The 15,288-nt window shown below is 33.9% G+C and overlaps 1 protein-coding gene across 1 annotated transcript; it reads right to left on the bottom strand.

Annotated features, from left to right (window-relative positions):
- Positions 1 to 11,893: 11,893 nt before the first annotated feature.
- On the bottom strand, positions 11,894 to 13,347 carry LOC108850539 (uncharacterized). Its single transcript, XM_057008037.1, has 5 exons — positions 13,275 to 13,347; positions 13,090 to 13,149; positions 12,871 to 12,933; positions 12,494 to 12,590; positions 11,894 to 12,410 (listed from the first exon to the last, which is right to left on the bottom strand). Exons 1-5 carry the CDS (start codon positions 13,345 to 13,347, stop codon positions 11,894 to 11,896), a joined length of 810 nt encoding a protein of 269 aa, XP_056864017.1.
- Positions 13,348 to 15,288: the final 1,941 nt, after the last annotated feature.

Genomic DNA, 15,288 nt, shown 5'->3' with positions numbered 1-15,288 from the left:
TGATCAAACATAACCTTCTTTCTGCAATCTATTTCGCCATAATCCACCTCAAATCAAACCCCCTTCCCAAAATATGATAAGATTAAGACTCCAATCTCGAGGAAACCCAAGTTGACTCAGCTCTTCAATTGTGTTTCCCTACCTCTGTAGAAGCTTTTAATCCAATATATAATTTACCCAGATCGAATTTCAAATCAACGTCCCAATCGGTGGTTGACCTAAATCGATTCGGCGAAATTCACAAAGTAATCTAATTGATTGAGCTAAATATTTTAAATCAAACTAAAACATTAATCTATTGACCAACTTCGTCGTCGTAGATACTCTGACAAAGCTTCAGATCAGGTTGCGGAGAGAAAAAAGAAGAAATCTGATGCGGATTAGATTTGACTGCTAGACAAAACTGAATTCGGTATTTTTTTCAAAAATAAAATAAATATCTGATTTTTTTCTAGGGGAGATAACAGATTAAAGACCAAATTAAGCGTTAAAAGAAAAAAAAATTAGAAAGAAGAAAAGTGATGAGATGGCCTTTGGGAGGATTTTATTTCCTTATCTTTAATTTGTTTTCTTTTGTTTTTGTGCTTAATAGGATAAGCTATCTGCTTAATAGCATAAGCAATCTACTTTAGTGCCATCGTTAAAAAACATATGATACTAACATGTCGATGTTATTTACAAGGGTTATTAGCTGTTGAATTTGAATATATTTTCTTTACTTTAAACAATGGATATGAATGTTCCATAGCATCTAAAAAAGTATTGTTGCTTCTCAAAAGGAGTATACATTGGATAAAATGGAAAAATCTATGCAAATTGAGAAAGGAGGGAGAAATTGGATTCATGATGATCCATGAGTTCAACCTAGCCCTACATGACAAACAGTTATGGTGCTTGGTACAATACCCAGATTCTTTAGTCGCCAGAGTCCTAAAAGGAAAATACTTCAGATGTAACACACCTTTGAGGATTGAGTGAAAACCCAAATGCTCTTATTCTGGCATACTCTTACGAATTATGGCGTACTCATGTCTAATATGATACTCTCTCCTAGTGTGGTTAATGTCGAAGGTGTCCCTGGCCGATTATTTAGATCCAAAATAAGAATACTCCAGTCGTCTTCGTCGTCTTCTTCGAGTCTGCTACTCTAGTTAATTCTCTCCATTCCTCCTTGTTCTTCCTCGCTATCATCGAATTGCTACCTCGGTTTCCTCGCTGGGATGCTGAATCATTGAGCTATTGGTTCTGTTTTACAGGGTATGTATCTCAAATCGTCTTAAGACCAATGTATAGAATCCACCACAGACGAATTATTCACAGGGATTCTGATTTACTAGAGTCGCATTAGATAGAAGATTTTGTATTTGTGTATAAACTAATCGAGGATCAGAAAGTTTGAATGATCTGTTTATTTGGGAATTCGATAATCAACAACTGTACTTAGGTTGACTCCCATCATCGGGATAACCAGGTTAAAATCCCCACACATCTTACAATTGTACTTAGGCTTAGGCTGACTCTCATCATCGTCCGAAAAATCACTATATTCCTGAACTTTGAGATTGCAGCTTTTGCATGCCCAATAATACCAGTTTTTCAAAGAATCAAACCCTTTGATGGGAACACAACAAACAGCTTTTGCAAACTACATGTAAGATATATTGTTTGTTATGATTATGCAGAAAAATAAGACAGATAATTAGTAGACAAAGAAAAACACATTATTCAATAAACTTACTGATGAGAAGTCTATAATACCAGTTAAAGTCTTCTGAGGATTTCTCGAAAAACTCATTTCGGACATCCACAGAATTACCATATGATATCTGGTTGAAAGCACATTGTGTAATCATTTGACGATTACTTGGCAAACTATATTGTTAAAATCATAACAAAGCCACTGATATTAATTTATGCTTATTGCTCAATAAAAAAGTCTTCCTCGTATGAAACTATTATAAAATGATCATTCATTAAATGTTATGATACCTATTTATTAAATTATCCGCATGTTCAGTAGTAGGATCAAACAATATCTTCATGGCACTGAAAGCATTAGAGATGCTTATCTCGCCTATAAAAGACCGATAAGAAATTAAACATTTTTATTAAATATATAAAATAAAAGTGAGAGCATACCAAAGTACAATTATAGAGTTTGATTCTAAATTTAAATATAAAAATAGTTAATACCTTTGTAGGATTTCACTGACATAAAACGCATGACACATACCACTACCGAATCCATCTTCTTGGTGGTATGAGTAAATGTTCGTTTTGCATGTTCACCCCATAGAGTACACTTTAGTGTGACCTCACTGGAAATAATTTTCTATAAGATAATAGATCATCTATTAGAATAAATGAATTTAGAAACTACTTACTTTCTATTGCCCAAAATCAGTTGGAGTGTGGAAGAATTATTTGTACCTTTTGTCTTCACTTCTTCAACGTTACCAACTTCAATAATTTGGCCAATGACATCTATATGTTACAAACATGAATGATTAGTCAAGCTATAAATTTATGCGTTCGTGAAATAATAACAAATGTTACCTATCAATAGGTTTCTTTCATATTTTTCATCTAATATGTCACTGAAGTCAATGAAATACTTTTCCGGTACATCATCAGGAAAATCTGTCAACGCTTTCGTCCTAGTTGTCCTTATGATAGCCAGATTGTAAGGAAATGAAATGGTCCTGAACTCACCACCGTATTCTTTCAGACTGAATGCGTTTATTGATAACGCTTGACCTTCGTTTAGAAGATGTCTATGTTTATGTACAAGATCATTCTGTACACAATGCAAAAATAAAAAAACATGCAATATAGAAATTGGAACTGCATAATATAATATGTGATTAAAAAATAGAACAATGCATCAATTGTAAAATCGAATATAACATGCATCATTTCCATTTACAGTACGGTTTAAAATAATACTATGCCATTAGATTGCATTAGAACGCAATAACCGTGATGGAAGATTATAACCGAGATTAGAGAATATACAAACCAACACTAAAGCGAAACCGAGAAAGATCTAAAATCTCGGTTGTAGATGGTGTGACCAATAACGGTTTAAAGAAGATAATCAAAGCGTAATTAGAAAAGAATTAGCGATGGTTCAAAACGTAATTGAAAAAGGATTAGCGATGGTTTAGCGAGAGCGTGAGCCAATGAGATTATAACGTTTTCATTAAGTCCATGGTTTATGATAAAAGAAACACATCAGCATTGTAAATTATTCTAATCAGCATTAGGAATTAGTGAACCAATAAAATTATAACGTTTTCAGTTATGTGTGTTCTCAAATAATAGTATGATATGAGTTCTGCCAAATTTGTAAATAATATCCAAAAATATAGCTAAAAAGTTAGAAAATATTCTCTAAATCATCCAAGTATTTTTATTTTCTTTTTAAATCTTTTTTTGTAAAAATAGATAATCTTCTTCCTCTTTCTCAACCTTTTTTTCTTTCGCAGTCATGAACCATGATTTTACTTTCCTTCTTATAATATATCTACTTGGTCTTATAACTTCACCAAACTAATGATGTATACTTCTAGGAAGAATAGTCCTCTTCATGATTTCACTCTTTGGAGACTTCATCTTTATGTTTTAGTCACGTGATTTATTTATTTCTTTTTTTATTCGTTTAAGAAGATCTTGTTGGCTCATGATGTGTCTTGTTTAAATCATAGATGCCCTCTTAGGAAAGCTTTGTTTTATATCATCTACGTGTTTTTGTGTATTTCTTCATATGTACACTTACGTAAATAGTGAAGTTAATCATCTTGGACGATGTACATGTTCATAAATTTGTTCCACTTCCACTGCTCTTGTAAAAATTACCATACTCAATCTTTAAACGTCAATGTTGCTTCCTCTGAAGCTCATGTGTTTTGATTGAGATGATTTGTTCCATTTCACAATAATTATGATATAACACATTATTCAAGAAAATGATTACAGGAGAGGAAGAAGACGATGATAAGAATTAAATAAGATTAAAAAGCAGCATTTTTGTAACTGTATAATTAGAGGGACTTATTTGGATTAACATTAATATTAGTTCTATGTGGAAAATAATCTGTAAAATTATTCTAAGGGGACAATATGTGAGATTTTCCTTATTGGAAACTTTCCTTTGATTTTATCATATACTTAAATTTCTATTCACGAATTAAAGGGAAATAAATTTGGTTAAATTTTTGGTCCTTGATATGGTGGATATAACTTCGTAGAGGAAACAAATATGAAATGGTTAATCCGGTAGAAATAACATACGAGACTCATGTTGAATATAGGCACATGATGTTGACCAATTTAGATAATTAGCGATCGTTAGGTTAGTAACAGTGATATTGGTTATGAATTATTTTAGACTAAATAGTTAGTGTGGTTGGACGAAACATGTAGTTTCTATGGGGTTGTTAAATGATAAAATTGCCATTAATCAAAATTTATTTTTAAAAAGTGGCATAAATTGTAATATTTCACATGATTGTAAAATAAAATTCAAAATGTTCTTATAATAGATAGATAGGATATTAGTGAATATTAGTTAGAAATTTCAAATATATTAATAAAGTAGACATTTATAATTTATGTATATTAATTTAAATCTTTTTTAAATATTCAAATGAAGTTTAGTTTTGTTTTGTTTTTGTATGATACCATCTACCAACCGTCTACAAGCATTAGAGCATCATTATCCTAACAACCCATAATGGATTGCTTAATTATATTATAATAGTATTTAAGGAGTTAATTTTGGTAAGAGACTTAGCTAAGAAACTTGATATTTTTCTCCTCCATTGCAAGTCTCTTATTCTAGGATGCTTAAAAATTGTTTGTTGTGTTTAGATGTAAAAAAATTCTACAAGTTGATCTTTTCTCTTCTGTGTACTCTAATAGTGTCTCAAAATCTGATACAGTCCATTATAGAAAATGTTTCAATTCCATCACCAAGTGTTCAAGTCTATATAAAGAAAAAGAAGAAACCATGTTCTCATGGGAAGACCAAAAAGAGCCCTGTCTATATACAATGCTTGGATGACTGGTGTTTACCATGTGATGGATGACGAGAAGAGAAATTCATCCGACCACCCTTGCCACCAAGGCCTGAGCCACCGGATCTCCATTGTGGTTCAACAGAACCCTTGTTGCTAAGATTATGTTGCATTTACAAACATTGTCAATCACCATGTCACAACATATGCTATTTAGTGCATTTTAAACCCATGAACTAGACCAAGAACAGCAAAAACCACATATCTCTTTCCTCTTATCACGCATTTTCTTAAATTGCTTCCACTCTCTTTGTTTCTATGTCCATCATCATACTTTCTTCTTCTTCTTCTTCTTCTTCTTCTTCTTCTTCTTCTTCTTCTTCTTCTTCTTCTTCTTCTTCTTCTTCTTCTTCTTCTTCTTCTTCTTCTTCTTCTTCTTCTTCTTCTTCTTCTTCTTCTTCTTCTTCTTCTTCTTCTTCTTCTTCATAACGACCATGACGATGTCACAGACTGCGAGTGTTTGGGAAAGATATCAATGGCTGACATCATCTGCCACTTGGCCAAATACGGAGTCCACATACTCTCTGCCTTAAACTCACCTGACTCTGAACAAAACAAAACTTAAAAATACATAATTCAGTACACTGAAACCTTAAAAATCCATCAGCTATACAAGATACGATGAAAACTCACACAATCAGTACCATCCTAGATTTTAAATCAATCAAAAACTAAATTCAATCAATCAAATATAATTGAGTGATTGAGAATCAATCTGGAAGAAGAAGAAGAAGACTCACCTGCCACTAGATACACGAGCGAAGACGAGATGGTCTCCATCGTCGAAGAGAGGTGAACAACGAGAGCAGAATTGCCAACTGATTCATCAGACGAGGGGAGAACAATACGACGTTTTTGACTCGAAACCGTCTGATTTAACGAAGTAGGGAGAGAGATAGAGATGAGAGAGAGGCGGAGAGACCAAGGTATGACGCATGTCCCATTAAGCGTCATCTCTTCCTCTGCTTAATTAAGCAACGTTGTTTGTATTAAAAGGTAACTAGATTTTGATCCGAACTTTCAAAGCGCGGGTTATCCTTCTTTCCAAATTTTCATTGTATATTGGACTTTTGTTTTCGTGTTTATATATATTGTCATTTCGTGTGTTATATATATATTTGTCATTTTCATCCACAGTTTTAAAATTCATGTCTAATCTATTGATGTTATACAGTAGAAATGTTGTTTTAGATAATGATAGCATTTTATAATATTTTTCGCTCATCTCAACAAATAAGACCGAAAAGTTTCAAATGGATCATCATTACAAACATGGGTAAAGTAAACAACTTTAGTTTGTCTATTTGTATTATATAATATTTTAATTGCCAACCACATAAATGAACTTTGGAAACATAAATACAAAAATGCAAAATATAAAATTGGGATTTCTTTCGGTCGGACTTTAAATTCAATCAACAACTACGATTAGTTATATAACAAAACCATATAAACCCTAAACCATGCAAATTACAAATTCAAAATCCCGATAGAACCACCAAGGTATCTAACTATGCCTTCAGACAAAAATAAAATCCAACATGTACATGCAAACAAAGAAGCAAATAACACTAATTAATATCATAGATTAAATTTTAAACCGGTTGTAAAAAACCAGAACATAAGTCTGAACATGAAACGGAATAAATATAAGCATAATTATAAAACAAGTCTGACGGATTTAGAAGCCAAGGAGTCACTAAAACATATCAGGTTGACCTAGCTTAAACCAATCGATGTTAGGTACCTTAAGATTGGACATCTTCCTCTTTGCAACCCTAAGATCCGCTTGAAGTTTAACTTTCTCAGACATCAGGGAAGAGGCCTCATTAAGATGGTCAAGTAGCTCCAGTTTGGCTCCAATACGGTTCACCTCGACGGCCTCTTCATGCTTTGCAACAATAGCACTCGTTTGTGCCTTGTAGATAGCAAGCTTCTTCCTATAATGCGCCTTGGTTTCCCTGCTTCCCTTTTTAAAAGCATCTTTGGGAGATGAACCGTAATCAATCTCAGCCGGACGTTTTCCTTTGAAGTCTCTGTTTTCTGCCATGTTCACCTGTTTCTACATGTTAACCGGTTTTAAGAAACCTGGGTTAATAAAACGGAAGCATTAATATCTAAACAACATTCACAGATGAATTTTTAATATACAAAATTATTTAATAACTAAAAATATATACCTAGTTAGAGAATCTAAAATCCGACAGATCTATTCTACCATTACATTTAGTAATAAGATCTTAACCTATGAAACAGAACTATGTATACTATGCAACAAAAATGTTGAAAAAAAGAACTTACAAAATAGAGATTCAGAGAGACCAAAAGGGAAGAGAAGAAAAGAAATGGTACAGTTAATAGGAAAAGTATTAAAGAAGAGTTGTATATAAAACAACTTTGCTCCTTTCAATGTTTGAAATCACGAATAGAAACCCTTCATATTCGTATATTTAATTTGGGTAATAATATGTTGGTATATTCTTCTTACAAAGGCCAAGTAAAATATAATAAGCCCGAACGTTTTCCTTTGAAGTCTCTGTTTTCTGCCATGTTCACCTGTTTCTACATGTTAACCGGTTTTAAGAAACCTGGGTTAATAAAACGGAAGCAATAATATCTAAACAACATTCACAGATGAATTTTTAATATACAAAATTATTTAATAACTAAAAATATATACCTAGTTAGAGAATCTAAAATCCGACAGATCTATTCTACCATTACATTTAGTAATAATATCTTAACCTATGAAACAGAACTATGTATACTATGCAACAAAAATGTTGAAAAAAAGAACTTACAAAATAGAGATTCAGAGAGACCAAAAGGGAAGAGAAGAAAAGAGATGGTACAGTTAATAGGAAAAGTATTAAAGAAGAGTTGTATATAAAACAACTTTGCTCCTTTCAATGTTTGAAATCACGAATAGAAACCCTTCATATTCGTATATTTAATTTGGGTCATAATATGTTGGTATATTCTTCTTACAAAGGCCAAGTAAAATATAATAAGCCCGAACGAATTAAAAAATACATCAACTCATAGAGACCAACTTCAAGCAATCCGAAAATATATCAAGGGTCCACAAAAAAATCTCAAACTTGACAGATCACAGATTATTGAATATCTCTTTGAAAACAACGTTCTTTGTCTGATGTTGAGGCTTGCCTTCACTGTCGACGATCAAAATCTTCAATCCTTTCTTAGAAGTGACTCTAGACACGGCAACATATAGTTGCCATGAGAAAACATAGGTCTTGGTAGAAAAAGACCAACCTGTGCAAGTGATTGACCTTGACTTTTATTGATTGTTATTGCAAATACAACCGCTATTGGGAGTTGTCGCCTCCTCATTTTGAATGGCAACTTCTTATCAGAAGGTGTTATCGAGAGTATGGGAATAAGTACAGTTTCCCCAACTTTTTCACTTGTGATAACTTTGGCTTTTATCATGAAATCATATAATTCTTTTTCTGAAGTCTGGTTCCGTTTATTTTTCTCCTGTGCGGATCAATGTTCCTTAGCAACATGATAGGACACCCCCACCTTCAATCACAAACTATGGTTAGGTAAACCAGACACTTTGATGCTATGCAGAAAATCGGGAGTGAGAGCTTGATCGTTAACGGAAAACCCGTCTGAAGCATTGATAGAATCAGAACTCAGATAAAACCTTTCCTAACCTGCATGAAAGAACCAAAATTAAAAGAGTTTCAAAACACAAGTAAATCCATAATAAATGAAAAATCATAAAATAAGTAAGCCAAAAGCTAGCCTTGCAACTTATCCAACATGTGTTGATTAATAAAGTTCACATCCTCGTTAGTAGGACACAATATTGCTCTCTCTTGGAAAAATTGTGGTTCTTTATTATATTGTAAAGAAATGGCATTCCCATACATTGCTTTGCTTATCGTATCAACTGGATCATCGACATCAAGAATAAGAAACTCATATGGAATTGTGATTACAGATTCACCATCATCTCCTACGCCAAGATTTCCATCTCCAACATCTAAAATCCACTGTGAAAACACTTCAAGTTCTTTTGCTTCTTCAGGTGACAAATCCTTCGACATAAGCCTCATATTCTTCGTTAGCTGCAAGAATTTAACATGCTTTCCAAAGGTAAGAAGTATTGAGCGACTCATTAACGATTTCAGCCCTTCCAGCTCCATGAATTACGGGTAAAACTTGTCTAAAATCCCCTCCAAGTACAATAACTTTCCCACCAAAAGGTCGTTTATCCTTATTTCGAAAAATGTCTTTCATAGTCATATCCAGTGCTTCAAAACAATGCTTACTCATCATCGGCGCTTCATCCCAAATGATAAGAGAAGCTGCTTTCATAAGTTCTGCTTGATCGCTTCCTGGCGCAAATTTGCAGGTGGAAAACTCATCAGGATTGATAGGAATTCCAAATCTAGAATGTGCTGTTCTTCCTCCTGGTAGTAATAGAGAAGCTATCCCACTTGACGCTACATTCAAACATGTATGGCCCCTGTATCTGATAGCAGCAGAAAGTAATCTCCACAAAAAGGTTTTCCCAATACCACCAAAGCCATAAACGAAAAACACACCTCCCTTTTTGTTTAACACAACATCGGTTATCTCATCATAAATCTTCCTCTGCTCCTCAGTCAACTTTGGTAGATCACGATCATGATTAGCTTTTACCTCTTCTAGATCGTAACTTAACTCATCCATAATCAGGACATTGTTATTAATTATATCAGGTACTGGCTGAGGCATTTTCTTCTAGTTCTCCAATGAAGTTCCGTTGCTCTTTAGATTTTTTTTCAATTTCTATGAGAGCATATTCTTTTTTCTCCTCGTCAGATAAACAAAGATCTGCACGTCAAACATTATCACTAGTCGTTTTATTATTAACTATTTATAATTATCTATCATGAACGGTAATAAGTATAGCATATATTATTACCTGGTCTATTTAATAGCTGCCTTCGTTTATATTTGATGTCATCACAAAGGAACTCCCAAGTCTTCTCCCAAATAACTTCAGGCATAGACAGCGTACCCGAAAACAGCATAACAACAAATACATGATGCAAGTAAGATGCAGAACCAGTAAAAATTCGTCCTGATGATGTCTTCTATATATTCTTGATCATCTTTTAGAAGTCCCCTTGCAAAGCATGTTTCTTTGAATGTTTCATAACGAACATTTTGATAAGTTCTTATGTCCTCAAAAAATGTTGGTCCTCTCACAATGTTTAGCAAGACTCACATATAGAAAGCTTCTTCAATGAGCCGAGGGGCGTAATTGATTCGCCCAATGCTGGACCCTCTCTTTCTTTCATGAAATTTTTTTTCCTTTTTATTCCAAGTAAACCATATGGGAATTTCGGCGAGAGTGAGTGTCTGAGCCTTTGCATTGACCTTGTTTAACTCGAACCACCCGAGCAACATAGTATTTTCGATCAGCTTTCGGCTGGTTACCTCATCGTATGTGTCATCGTCCTTAAAGACAATTGTCTGTTTTCCAGGTAGATGGAATTGTATTCTCTCAAAAGGCATGGATCTATAGTGAATCGGAAACTAGAAGTTCTGCCAAGCACCTTCACACGCGGAGACATATCTGAAATAATCATTGGTTACGGGCAATGTTCAAAAACAATTATTAGGTAGAAATATTTACACAATATAAAACCGTTTAAGCTAAAGATATATCAAAATTTAAGAATTAACCTGCAATTAAAATAATCTTTAATTTCATTCTTCTTTTCTACAGTTTTAGATGTAGTGGCAGGTACATTCTCTGTTGCTCCATCTTTATTGGGAGGCTCAATGGCAACGGTAACACGATCCTGACCTTTATTAATATACTTGAATAAGTATTTTATTGAACCAGAGTGATTGCACCATTCAACGTTAATGTGTGCCCGATAACTTAGGGACAACTCCGTGTTATATGGTATGACATACGTGTTGTCACATTTGAAGCTGTTTTTCTCTATAAAGCGACCTGACTTCCATTTTCTATAAAATGGAAAACCCTCTTTGTTCACTGTGGTGACTTCGGCATGGGTTTTTGGATATTGCTTAATACATATACCATTCTAAATACATGGTGAATTCATGTTAACAGCTCTGCAAGGTCCATGAATCATCATGTCCTTTACTACATCATAAAGGTTGGGCTCCGTCTCTTTATCTGGAATTTCTGCCAAGATGATCTTATCAATGTCATTAGTTGTTGGAAATTTCGAGTTAGGACGCATGAATAAAAGAAAGTGTGCATGTGGTAGGCCAAGCTTCTGAAGTTCAATAGTATACGTCGCTGCAATAAAGACGTCAATATATCTGTTTCTATATGTGACAAAAAGACATGTAAAAATAAAAAAATTCAAACAAACCAACTCACATGCGATGGTCTTGCCCAACAGCTCTCTATCTGTCAAATCCGTCATAAGCGACTCCAACTTGCATTTAAAAATTCTGCAAATGATATCTGGCCTATCATTAGCAGTAAGCTTGCGCGGTAGCAGATGTCTTACGATTTCAGGCCACTTGGAATTGCATGTAAATGTTATAAACAAATCAGGGAATCCAAAATGTCTACATATTACCATTGCATCTAAATACATATTCTTCATTTATCTTGGACCTCCAGTGAACGTCGCTGGTAGCACAAACATTTGTCCTTGATCATGCATATCTGTATTTCCAGCATTTTCAGCAGCTTTGATCGAGTCATAGCTATCCGATCTAAGACATTTTTGGTTCATCCTTAGATAGAACAAACGGTTAGCCTCTATAGTAGTAGAAAATTCAACCAAGAATTGCTCAAACAATCATTTAGAATGGAGTAGATTATGACACTCGTTTTCTCTTTCATGCATCCGATAAGCATACCATTGCCTCATGCTTATTGCTTCCCTCTTGAGACTCTCCGTAGCAGTGGTTCTTCTTTTTATAATTCCAAGCCTGAACCCATCTTTACCGTAATTAAAAATTAGAGGATATTGAAGAGCAAGATAAGCAGGATGAATCTCACTGATCCTTTTAAGATATCCACTTTGTACTTCTTCCAACACAATATCTCTTTTATCCATGTCCAAACTGAAATCTACTGAAATCAAGGCAGTAACTTCAGATGCAATAGGAGTGTCATATGTCCTTCCATCCTTCTCTTGACTACTAACAATGCGCATATGAAATGTTTGGTCCAGATTAGTATCAAACATATCCCTTGCTGATCTGAATTGTTGGACATATGGATTGACCTCGTTAAGCATGGAAATTATAGACTCAATTACTTTCTCCCTCAACTTCTCTTTGTTTGCCTTATCTTCAACTCGCTTGTACTTCCTGCGACAGTATTAGAGTGCTTGTCAGAAAAAATCGTAATAATTAAAATAAAGAGATAATATTTCGGGTACTATCATTTATACCCAAAGATGGCAGCGCGATTAGCTACCTCTTTCTCTGTGTCGATAATATAGAGCTGACCAAATTTAGCATAGTCATTCACAGGAGGTTTCAAACTACCTATCAAACGATAGTTTTCTCTTTGTAGCTGAAACATGTTAGGACCACGGCCCTTTTTTTTACTGCTCGATCCACTTTCCCATCAAGTGATGTAAATGATAATACCATGTTAATAGATCTAATGTTTTCACGATAATATTTGCTTTCTTTGTCATCTTCAGTTAGATATCGTTTCAATAGTGACGGTGAATCTTTTAACAATGGCAGCTGAACTTGACCTTGCCCACAACACAAGAAAATTTCTGTTTACGCTGGTTTCTTTTCTTGTTTAAGCGCTCACCATACCACATGATAGCGTTGCAATATTCACATTTCCATTCCGCATCACCTTCATCCTTGTATACTACAATTGTGTATATTAAACATAAGATAAGACACAATTAAATAAAAAATTGTTATTTAACTGCTTTTATACTTATAACCACTTCGGAGGGCGGGCTTCTTGGTCCTTGATAACACTGGAACAGTCTCTTGCATTGAAGATATGGTTGAATCAGACCTGACCCACTTTCCTCACTGCTGCATTCATACTCCTGTTCTCCAAGTTGATCAGAGTTTCCTATAAACAAATTATATTATATATCTCCAAAATAATGGTTGTACTACATCGACGTTTAAAAAAAAAACTAATTTCTACGATATATGTAGAAACAAAAATATAAAGATAGAGGTGATGGTACATACCATCATAATCAAATTGAGCTAGTTCATCATCATTTTCCTCACTATCGTATCCATCAGGATCTGGAAGATCCATGGGGACAATAGAAATACATTAAATAGTTGAGTAACACGGGCTTATAAGAGTTATTATAAGACTTTCGAAAAATACCTTCATTTATCTGTGTCCTTTCTGTATTACCTGCAAAGGAACCACTAAGTTATCTTGTTCTTCGTTTGTAGAAACCCCTTATTTTAAAATTAAATTAAAGGTATATTAAAAAAATAACATGTCTCACTAAACCAATAAGAGAATCATAAGATCTTACAGTGATAAGCACGAGCACTCTTTACCCTCTTACCAAAAGCTAATACATATAATAATAGATCAACAACGCACCAGAAAGTACTCTTGGTAAAGTGCTCTTCAATCGCAAAGCAGCCGTCCATTGTTGAGTAGTTGCTGCAAAAGCCAAATTAGGAGTAGATCCTTGGACCGTTGATTGTGGCTGTAAAGTACTCGGTTTCACTGTTAAGTTATCTTGTGCTTCATTTGGAGAAATCCATTATTTTAAAATTAAATTAAAGGTATATTAAAAAAATAACATGTCTCACTAAACCAATAAGAGAATCATAAGGTCTTACAATGATAAGCTCGAGCACTCTTTACCCTCTTATCAGAAGCTAATACATATAAGAATAGATTAACAACGCACAAAAAATTACTCTTGGTAAAGTGCTCTTCAATCGCAAAGCAGCCAACCCTTGTTGAGTAGTTGCGGCAGAAGACAAATTAGGAGTCCTTGGACCGTTAACTGTGGCTGTAAAGTACTCGGTTTCGCTGATAAGTTATCTTGTGTTTCGTTTGTAGAAAAAAAATATTTTTAAATTAAATTAAAGGTATATTAAAAAAATAAGATGTCCACTAAACCAATAAGAGAATCATAAGGTCTTACAGTGATAAGCTCGAGCACTCTTTACCCTCTTACCAGAAGAAATGATCTTCTTTTTCATATACTCATTTACACCTTAATATTAAAATATAAAGAAATCAACCATATTTATGTTCAATTATTAATCTCTATCAAAAACAAAGACAACTCACCAGAGAGTACTCTTGGTAAATGGATATTCGAAGCTTCAGAAGTAAATACTGGCTGGATATTTTCTGCTTCATCGTTCTTGGGTGTTCTCTTCCTCTTCGTTGTTGATCCCTGAGCTAGTATACTTGGATGCAAAGTACTTGTTGTCGACGTTAAATTTGCTTGTGCTTAAGAGTAGAAAAAGTCTATATAAAGTTCTTCATAATAGGTATATTATTAAGAAAACTCATGTATGGATGAATCTGGACAGATTATCATTTGGTCTTATAGATAAAATCTGGATTACTCTTAACCCTCTTACCAGACACACTGGTATTCCCGTTCCCTTTACTCAAAACATGTCAAGATATCAAGCAAAATAGTATAGATTAGGTATGTGATATTTGACATACAAAAACTTAAAGATGGAAAGCCAGTAAATTGTATAGATGCATACCATTGTTAGTTCCGAAGACTACAGATGCACGTAGAGACGACAACTGACCACTTAGAATAATTGGTATCCCTACTGAAGGATGTTTATTAGTTACATCAGATATGACACTTCCAAAAGCCCTCTTCAATGGCACAGAGTTATAGATTTGATCAGTCCTTGATTGGGAAACACTATTTTCTGCGTCATCATTAACGGTTTCTCTTTTCCTCTCATTGTTCGAACCTTTAGGAACAGTGTTCTTCGTTTTGTCTTTCATGGCGGTAAATGAGTTTAGTATTAGGTTGGAGGTTTTGTCGCAAGTTTGATATTGTAGATATTTAGAGAATAAATATATTATCAAATCTATAATCTAGTGCATTGTATTTATTTAACGTACAAAACGGTGTACATAACTGCTAGAGTGGAAATAAAATATCTATATATAATCACGTTATAAATTCCACACATTAAAAATTATCTACCGCATAAATAACATATGTTATAATATTCCATGTATAGT

The sequence above is a fragment of the Raphanus sativus genome, chromosome 4 (assembly GCF_000801105.2).
Source record: "Raphanus sativus cultivar WK10039 chromosome 4, ASM80110v3, whole genome shotgun sequence".
NCBI classification, from domain to species: Eukaryota; Viridiplantae; Streptophyta; class Magnoliopsida; order Brassicales; family Brassicaceae; genus Raphanus; species Raphanus sativus.
This window is presented reverse-complemented; position numbering and strand designations above follow the sequence as displayed.